The sequence below is a fragment of the Danio rerio genome, chromosome 21 (genome assembly GCF_049306965.1).
Source record: "Danio rerio strain Tuebingen ecotype United States chromosome 21, GRCz12tu, whole genome shotgun sequence".
Classification (NCBI taxonomy): domain Eukaryota; kingdom Metazoa; phylum Chordata; class Actinopteri; order Cypriniformes; family Danionidae; genus Danio; species Danio rerio.
In genome coordinates this window covers 453,492-464,088 of record NC_133196.1, presented here as the reverse complement: position 1 = coordinate 464,088, position 10,597 = coordinate 453,492, and the positions used below count along the sequence as shown (strand labels likewise).

General features: G+C 38.0%; 1 protein-coding gene across 2 annotated transcripts; it reads left to right on the top strand.

Annotated features, from left to right (window-relative positions):
• The first annotated feature begins 233 nt into the window (after positions 1-233).
• On the top strand, positions 234-9,876 carry LOC572200 (vimentin). 2 transcript variants are annotated; one of them, XM_073934944.1, is made up of 4 exons: positions 234-753; positions 5,756-6,132; positions 7,313-7,598; positions 9,624-9,876. In XM_073934944.1, the coding sequence occupies exons 1-4, from the start codon at positions 288-290 to the stop codon at positions 9,680-9,682; spliced, it is 1,188 nt and encodes a 395-aa protein (XP_073791045.1). In that variant the 5' UTR covers positions 234-287; the 3' UTR covers positions 9,683-9,876.
• Positions 9,877-10,597: the final 721 nt, after the last annotated feature.

The following is a 10,597-nucleotide window of genomic DNA, read 5'->3' as shown; positions in this document are numbered from 1 at the left end:
CTGAATTACAGCAGAGACGCCGATGTTCAGAAATGTAGCGCTGAGCTGCGAGAAACCTCCAAACGTCTAATTGATGGCAATGACATGTGAGCTAATGAGAATCTCCAACCTTTCAAACTCAGACAGCAGTGTCATGATCTGCTTTTAAAACATGGCAGAAGCCTGTAAGACTTTCAAGGGCCCTCGCCAGATTCTTCAGCGCAGTATAAAAACGCCCGGAATAAGCAAGAGCGGATTCATATTGTGGCGAGCCAGCCAGGATCAGACAGCGGACGACTCCTGCAAACATGAGAGGAACTTCGTATTCTCAGAAAACCCTGAGCGTCAGCAATTCTAGCAGGATGAGGGTCCAGAGTCCGTCCCCATCCCGATGCCGCGGGTCCTCGTATTCCCGGGGCCGATCGGGATACCAAGGTCAACCGGTGGAGCTGGACACGGAGATCCATCAGCACCACTCCAATGAGAAAGAAGAGATGCAGGAGCTGAATGTGCGATTCGCGGGGTACATCGGGAAGGTCCAGGCGCTGGAGCAGAGGAACGCGGCGCTGAGGGCCGAGCTGGACGCTCTGCAGGGCCGGTTTAAAGGAGGGCCGAGTGGACTGGCGGACGAATACGAGCTGAAGTTTAAGGAGATGCGGGATCTGATCGAGGCTCTGACCGCAGAGAAAGGAGCGGCGGATATTGAGCGAGGATACATCGAGGAGGAGGTGGAGGTGTGGAGGCTCAAGCTGGAGGAAGAGCTCGCTATTAAAGGTTCCTTCACACACTTACCAATACATATAAAAAAAGAAGATACACTGCAGGAAAGGTTTGTCTTGTTTCTATTACAAATAGCTAAAAATTCTTAAATCAAGAAGCATTTTGCACAACTCAAAAATACTGTCTTGTTTTCAGTAATAATGTCAAAATCTGAGAAAAACAAGATTATTTTGCTTGTTTCAAGGAACAATTCACTTAATTTTGGCTCATTATTTCTGAAAGCAAGATCATATTTTTTGCTCATCTAGAAAATGCTTCTTGATTTAAGATATTTGGGTGAGAAATAGTAAAGATATATTTTGCAGTTTGTTTACATTTACTCATATAGTAAATGCTTTTATCCAAAGTCACTTACAATTAAGAAGTGCTTAAAGCCATCAGAGTGTAGCAGTATATAAATAAATCTAATTACTAAATCTAGTCTATTCTATAAGTCTATTGTTTTGTTTTGTTACTGAGTTTGTGTCTTGTTTCTGGTCCAAATATCTACTAATTCTTAAATCAAGAAGCATTTTCTAGACAAGCAAAAATATTGTCTTGCTTTAGACATAATGAGTCAAAATCAAAGCCAAAACAAGATTATTCTGCTCACCCAATTGTCAGATTATTTCGCTTGTTTTAAGAGAAAACACTTAATTTTGACTCAGTTCTGAAAGCAAGACTATGTTTAGTACTCGTCTAGAGAACGCTTCTTGATTTAAGAATTTTTCGATAATTGGACTAGAAACCAGACAAAAACTCAAATAACAAAGGTATTTTTGCAGTGTATTTACATTTACTCATTTAGCAGATGCTTTAATCAAAAACAGGATAAAAAGGAGGACAAACACTTGTGATGACAAATGTGATGATAAATGTAAGTTACTAAATCTACAAGTCCATTTTGTTTCTGAAAAACACTTAGTACTTCCACTGGTCAACAACTCTCACTGCTAAAAACTGCTTTTCTCACTGAGTTTTGGTCTTGTTTCCAGTCCAATTATCTTCTAACTCTTAAATCAAGAAGCGTTTTCTAGACAAGCAGAAAATACTGTCTTGCTTTCAGAAATAATGAGTCAGAATCTAATGAAAAATAAGAATATTTTGCTTGCTTTTGAAAACATACACTATTTTCTGCTTGTCTAGAAAACGCTTCTTGGTTTAAGAGTTTGTAGATATTTGGACTGGAAACAAGACAAAACTCTAATAAGAATTGTTTTATTTGCAGTGTATTTACATTTACTCATTTAACAGATACTTTTATTTAAAACAACTTAGAAGTGAGGATTAATGAAGCACTTCCCATCATCCGAGAGCAGGATATAAATGCCATGATAAGTTACTAAATATACAAGCCTAATGTTTTAGTTTTTGTCTTGTTTCTAGTCCAGATATCTACAGATTCTGAAATCAAGAAACATTTCCTAGACAAAAAAACAAAAACTAAACAATTTGTCTTGTAAAAAAAAAATCTAAATTAAGAGTTTCCCCTTAAAACAATCAAAATTATCGGGAAAGGAAAATTCATTTGTATTTAGATAATTTTGCTAATTATTAGCTCGTTTTAAGGGAAACTTAGTTATGACTTGTTTCAAGACATGTCACCTGTTCAGAATTTTATTTAGATATTTGGACTAGAAACAAGACAAAAATACATATAATAAAATTACAACAAAATCGTTCATTCATTTTCCTTCAGCTTAGAGCCTTTATTAATCAGGGGTCACCACAGCAGAATGAACCGCCAACTATTCCAGCATATGTTTTACACAGCGAATGCAATACTAGCTGCAACACAGTACTAGAAAACACCCATACACACTCATCCACACACACACACACACACACACACACACATAGACAGACAGACAGACTTTCTCAAAGTTTAAGAAAGGGACTTTTATTGACATTTTTATAGTTTTAATTGATATTATTGTCTGCACTGGTGTAAATACACATTTAACACACACATTTATTTATTTATATATATATATATATATATATATATATATATATATATATATATATATATATATATATATATATATATATATATATATATTTTTTTTTTTTTTTAAATACAATATGTTGTTTCCGCAACAGAATTTTCAACGTCAAACACTGACAGGGCAGTGATAAAGATAAACTTAAAGGAAAGCACAAATATTTCATAAAACAAAACTAATGATAGTTCACTCAAATGAATGACTCCCTCTGGTGGTTCTAAACCTGTTTGGGTTTCTTTTTTCTGCTGAACACAAAAAAGATCATTTGAAGAATGCTGAAATCCACTGATATCCATAGTAGAGACAATAAATACTATGGAAGTCAGTGGTTTCCAACATTCTTCAAAACATCTTCTTTTGTGCTCAACAGAATAAAGAAATAGGTTTATAATAATTTGACAAAAAAGTTTCTAAATTTATTAGCGGAGCGGTGCAGTGGGTAGCACAGTCAGCTCTCAGCAAGAAGGTCTCTGGTTTGAGTCTCGGCTGGGTCAGTTGGTGTTTCTGTGTGGAGTTTGCATGTTCTCCTCGTGTTGGTGTGGGTTTCCTCCGGGTGCTCCAGTTTCCCCCACAGTCCAAACACATGCGCTATAGGGGAACTGATCAACTACACTGGCCGTAGTGTATGAGTGTGTATGGGTGTTTCCCAGTACTGGGTTGCAGCTGGAAGGGCATCCACTGTGTAAAACATATGCTGGATAAGTTGGCAGTTCATTATGCTGTGGCGACCCCTGATTAATAAATTAATTTTATTTATTTATTTATTTAATAAATAAATAAAAAGAAAATGAATGAAATTTATCAGCAGCACTGAAATGTTTTAAATATAATTTAAAGGACTTATGAAGACAGTCAAAATGCATTGACTTTCATTCCTTTAGTGGATGCTTTCAGCCAGAAGTTGAGTGATGAAGTGGTTCAGAGCAGCGGTGTTCTGTGGCTCAGCGAGTGAAGCTCATGACTCATGACTCACAGTGTGTGGTGAAAGTTTTCACCTGTGTGTAAATGACTGGATTTAACCCAGAGACATTTACACAACATTAATAACAGTGTGGGGATTTCAACACGCTTACAATATGCACAAACCCAATCAATGTTCAATTATTATCATCATTTAACCCATGGCTTGGTTTTCTTCATAGTTTACTCCAACTTTGGGTTGGAAATCCAGCACGTTTAAAGTGAATAGTCATTTGTTTTCACAGGTTTAAAGGTACAGATAATCAAAAACCTCGAATGATCTCACGATTTATTCTTTTCTTTTCTTCTTCTAAACAAAATAGAAGAGATTTTACTTGTTATTGTTCACCTTTGATTGATATAAGTGGGGTTTAATGTAAGTGTTAATATAGTTTATAGAGTTTTATTCTCCTGAAAGTTTCAATTATAAAGTTTCACGTTTACACTGCTTTTGCCTTTAAACTACCTTGATATTAAAACAACATCAAAGTGACATCTAACATTGCGGTTAAAAATATGCCAAACTTGATTAGCAGACTGTTCTTCAATAGATTTTGACACCAATGTTAGATGTCAATTAGACGTTGTTTTGACATCAAGGTAGTCCATGCAGTGTAGAGATACAAAATCCAGTGTAAACGCGTAACTTTAGAATTGCATCTCTGATGTGTTTGTTGACTTTTTGTTTAGTAATCAACTGAGATTAAATAGATTTGCATTTTGACACTTGATTTTATGCTTATTTGCGTTGTGGAATAAAATAATAAAAACAATAAATAAAGCTGGAATAAAAGCAGCTTTAGTTTTTTAAAACCTTGTTAAGGTCAGGATTGTTCACTCACGTTTGATTTCTCTGGCCTGGCTACAGAACAAGCTCCTGTTATCCACTAGCTTGCCTCATTCATACATTCAGTTTCTTTTCGGCTTAGTGCCTTTATTCATCAGGGGTCGCCACAGCAGAATGAACCACTAACTATTCCAGCATATGTTGTACACAGTGGATGCCCTTCCAGCTGCAACCCAGTACTGGGAAACCAATAGCTTGCCCAGTTAAGCTTACTTGCATGTTAGGAAGAAAAATGTAATGCATTGTCATTATGGCGAACACAAGATAAACGAGTTATTAAAACTGTCATCTACAAATGTTTTGAAAGACATCTCTCTGCTTAGCAACAATTGGGAAATATTCATTCATTCATTCATTCATTTTCTTGTCGGCTTAGTCCCTTTATTAATCCGGGGTCACCACAGCGGAATGAACCGCCAACTTATCCAGCAAGTTTTTACGCAGCGGATGCCCTTCCAGCCGCAACCCATCTCTGGGAAACATCCACACACACACACACACACACACTCATACACTACGGGCAATTTAGCCTACCCAATTCACCTGTACAGCATGTGTTTGGACTGTGGGGGAAATCGGAGCACCCGGAGGAAACCCACGCCAACACAGGGAGAACATGCAAACTCCACACAGAAACACCAACTGAGCCGAGGTTTGACCCAGCGACCTTTTTACTGTGAGGCGACAGCACTACCTACTGCACCACTGCCTCGCCGGGAAATATTTTAAACAGAATTAAAATTTTATAGGGGTGTCACGGTGGCTCAGTGGTGTCGCGCTGTGGCCTCACAGCAAGAAGGTCGCTGGTTTGAGTCTCGGCTGGGTCAGTTGGCGTTTCTGTGTGGAGTTTGCATGTTCTTCCCGTGTTGGCGTGGGTTTCCTCCGGGTGCTCCGGTTTCCCCCACAGTCCAAACACATGCGCTATAGGGGAACTGATCAACTACACTGGCCGTGGTGTTTGTGTGAATGAGTGTGTATGGGTGTTTCCTAGTACTGGGTTGCGGCTGAAAAGGCATCCACGGTGTAAAACATATGCCAAAATAGTTCATTCCACTGTGGCAACCCCTGATGAATAAAGGGACTAAGCTGGAGGAGAATGAATGAATGAAATGTGACAGGCTAATCATTTCACCTTCACCCGTACACATGAACACATGAGCAGTATTTGCTGGTGCGCTCGCTGATGGATGATTGTTCTCCACAGAGGAGGCCGAGATGATTCTGCGTGAGTTTCGTCAGGATGTGGATAACGCCACGCTCCAGAAAGCCGATCTGGAGAAGCGGATCGAGCAGCTGGTGGCGGAGATCGAGTTCCTGAAGAAACTGCATGATGAAGAGGTGGCTGACCTTCTGAAGCAGATCGAGGACTCCAAGGTGACGGTGGAGCTGGACTCGGACAGACCCGATCTGGCTGCATACCTGAGAAACATGCGTGCAGAGATCGAGAGCGTTGCCGCTCGTAATGTCCAGGAGGCCGAGAAGTGGTACAAGGGCAAGTTCGACACGCTGAAGGAGCAGGCCAACAAACATGAAGACCAGATGAAGAGCAAGAAGGACGAGATCCTGACCTTCCACAACCAGGTGAGCAACCTGAACCACAGATTAATAACTCGCTTTTTAACTCATGAGGTGTCCGCTCTTTCATCAGCTCATTCACATTGATGTGATTGGTTACACTAAATCCATAATGTGATCAGTTACGCAATTGAAAACACAATAGGATTGGTTGCATCACAAAAACCATAGTATGATTGATTGCACCACTAAAAACTAATGTGATCAGGTGCACCACTAAATCCATAATATTATTGGTTGCGACATAAAAACCATGTGATTGGTTGCACCACCAAGTCCGTAATGTGATTGGTTACAAAACTAATAACTATAAAGGGATTGGTTATAATGTGATTGGTTGCACCTCTAAATCTGTATTGTGATTGGTTCACCATTAAAAACAATAATATGGTCGGTTGCACCAAAATGCAATATTATTGGTTGCGCCACTAAAACGTGATCAGTAGCACCACTAAATTTGTAATGTGATCGGTTGCACCAATAAAAACCATAAAATGATTGGTTAAAACATTTTTAAAAACGCCTTGTGATGAGTTGCACCACTACAAACCATAATATGATCGGTTGCACCACTAAATCCATAATGTGATTGGTGGCACAAACAAACAAAACTAAAAACTGCACCTTTAAATTTGTAATGTGATCAATTACACCATTATAAAAACACAATAGGATTGGTTGCACAACTAAAAACTATAATGTGATTGGTTGCACCACTAAATCTGCAATGTGATTGGTTCACCATTAAAAACCATAATATGGTTGGTTGCACCACAAAATATCGTAATGTGATTATTGCCACAACTAAAAAAAATTGATCAGTTGCACCATTTAAAAATGCAATATTATTGGTTGTGCCACTAAAAACATAATGTGATTAGTTGCACCACTAAATCTATAATGTGATCAGTTGTACCATTAAAAATGTGATATTATTGGTTGCACCATTAAAACATCATATGATGGGTTGCACCACTAAAAACCATATTGTGATTAGATGTTGCATCAAAAAACAATCATGTGATTGGTTGCACCACTTAAAAACCGTAATGTTATGAGTTGCACCACTAATGTGACTGGATCACCCAATTAAAAAACACATATAGTGATCAGCTGCACCACTGAAACCTTAATGTGATCGGTCGCACCACTAAAAACCCTAATGTGACTGGTTGCCCCACTCCAGGTGACAGAGCTGCAGAACCAGATCGACGGTCTGCGGGCGCGTAACGGTGCGCTGGAGACGCAGCTGGAGGACATGGAGGCGGCTCACCTGGAGAAGGTGTCCGCTCTGGAGGCAGTCATTGCTCAGCTGGAGAACCAGCTCTGCGAGACCAGGATGGAGATGGGGAAATACATGGCGGACTATCAGGAGCTGCTGCACATCAAGCTGAAGCTGGACGCTGAGATCGCCACCTACAGGACACTGCTGGAGGGAGAAGAGCAGCGCCTCGGCATCGCCATCACTGAAGGTCAGACCACAGTACAGAGCATTTACTGACTGGAACAATCCTCTATATAGACATCTGATACAGGCCAATACATACACATAACACAGAGGAAGGGCATATTTTAACAAGACCTGTGATAATACACATTATTGAACACGTACACACACATCACCTATATACTAGAGCTGCAGGAATAATCTGAAAAAGATTGCCATCTCGATTCGACCCCCAAGACGATCTTAATCCAGCACTTCTACGATTTTTTCTTGATAGTGACTGTTTAACAGTGTCAGTATAACTCCTCTAGCCTACACTCTCAGAAATAAAGGTACAGGAGTCGTACCTTGGGGGCAGAACCTTTTCAAAAGGTGCATATTTATACCCAGAGTCCACAGTGGCACCTCAGAGGTGTATATTAGTACCCAAATGTACCTGAAAAGTACCTTTGAGGTATCATTATGGACTCTTCAGGTACAAATATGCACACTTTGAAAAGGTACCTTTATTTCTGAGAGTGTATATAGTGTTGAACATAATGCAAGAGGAAATCTGATAATGACAAATGTCTGATAATAAAGGGTCTAATAATGTTGTCAATGACAATGTCCCAAACATAATAATTCAGCTTTAGAATGATCAATATTCTGATGTCATCATGTTACTGTGCAAATAATAATAACAATAACATATTACCCTTTATTTACATCTACAGAATCGTGAAAACCCTGATCTTTATTTTAAGCTTTAATTGTTAAATCTATGATGTACTGGTTATTTAGCCCATCGTTGATTCTGTTTATTTACCTGTGTAAATGTGTGTACATTTATATTTAATTAGTTTTTAAATTAATTACAGTAATATTATTGACATATGAAAATGTTCATCTGTTTTATTTACAATATACTTTAAGTCTTATTTTCTGCCTTCTAGTAGAGATATTATGAGAGGCTTGCTTTGTTTAAACTGGATTTGCATTGTAAACTAAATAGAAGTTAAAAGGTTTTACTTTTTATTTCATATATTAGGGTTTTAGTTATGATACTGCTAAAATAATTCCACAGATTTTTAATACAATTCTGCGCAGAAATAGCAACAATTGTCCGCAGATTCCGTCTGGCCCGAGTTATTAGTAACTAATAGAGTTATGGTAAATAATAACCTTGACTTTTCTGATTTTGACTGATCTGTAAAATCGCTGTACAAAATGACTTGTGCATTTATTAAATGAATCTATATGCAACATATATTTCAAAACACTGCATATATTCAATATAATTGTGTTCATAAATGGCCATATATCAACATATCTAAATTATAGCTTACATATTTGAACATGTACATATTTGTAATTCCAATGGTTTTTCCAACATTTATGTAAACTGCAATGCTATTATGCTATTAATTGATGTATAGATGATATATTTTATAAATATAAAATCCAAAAATATAAACTTCTCAATGTCATACGTGTAATTTGCATTCGTTTCTGTCGGCATGTGTCCATGGGGTTAAATTTGAGAGACAGTTCTGCATGTTAAAGTTCATGATTTAAATGCGCAAAATGGCTTGTTGCTTGCACATGAACAATTCTGCATGAAAAAGATGATGTTCCGAGCAAACTCAGTGCACAAAATAGCTTATTCTAAATGTGCTAAATGAACTGGTGCATGTGTGTTAACTCTGTGCAAAAGATCATGTTTAGAGTGTGCAGAATGACTTATTGCATGCTCAAAACTAGAGGCTTTGTGCACAGAATTAAACAATGCATTTAACATGATCTTTTGCACAGAGTTAATGTGCACACAAGACATTTCACATGCTCAGAACATGACTTTGTTTGCACAGAATTCTTAATGTGAAAGCAACAAGTCATTGTGCACGCTCAAAAGGTGATCTTTTACACAGAATCGTGTCACAAATCTAACCCCACACATCACACGACTGGCATGGTTATAATCGAGCGCGCTGGACTGTACTCAGAGTGAAGCGATGCCGTTCTTTGTGAATGAATGTAATGTGTGTTTGTAATGTCTGTCGTCCTGCAGTGAGCGAGAGCAGCTCTGTGTCCCGCAGTGTGGAGACTCACAGCACCACCATCGCCTGAGGGAGAAACACACAACCGTCTGCTAGAACACAACCCGTGTCACTGAATGAAGCTGGATTTCACTGCACACTTGTCAACTTTATGCTTCATCATGAGTCCTCAGTTTTTCTGAACTGATGAAATTAGAAACGCTAGTGTTTTTGACCCGCACGTCTTTCAGAGTCTTCATTAAATGCATGATGCAAAAATTACAACTCTGTCATCATTTACTCTCTATTCTTGATCCAACCTGTTTGAGTTTCTTCTCTCTGTTAAACACCTTATTTTGGAGAAAGCTGGACAGCTGTAAGTGTCGACACAGTATTTGTTTTTCCTACAATGGAAGTCAATGGTTACAGGTTTCCAACATTCTTCAAAATATCTTCTTTAGTGTTCAGCAACACAAGAATATGTGAAATGGCAGGTTTTAATTTTTGGGTGAACTGTCCCTTTAACTCTTCCCTAACCAGCATTTTTTGCATGATTTTTCACCTGAATTTGATGAACATATAAGCTTAATATATATAAAAATAAACATGATATTCTGTTGAGTTCATGTTTTACCACTATTTGAAAGCAGACGGCTCATCAAAAGCAAACACAAAATGCTGTACTTTTTTTTCCCAAAGACTTGCAGCAGAACAAAGTGCAAGATTTTGATACACACATTTATTGCTGAATTTATTCACACCGCTGACAAATTCAGAGGTTAAGATGTTAAGATGATGATGCATGATTATAGAAAAAAGCCTTTATCAGCCTTTATTTTCTTTTCAACTAAAACTTTAAGTCAGGTGCATTTAAATAATTCCAGGCTTGACTGTATAAAATCAATAGTGGAGAAATAATTCACCTTAAACTAAACAACCTCTAATAAATGAATGAAAGACTGATCATTTATTAACTTTCTGAACTGAAGCGCACTGACACTATCAC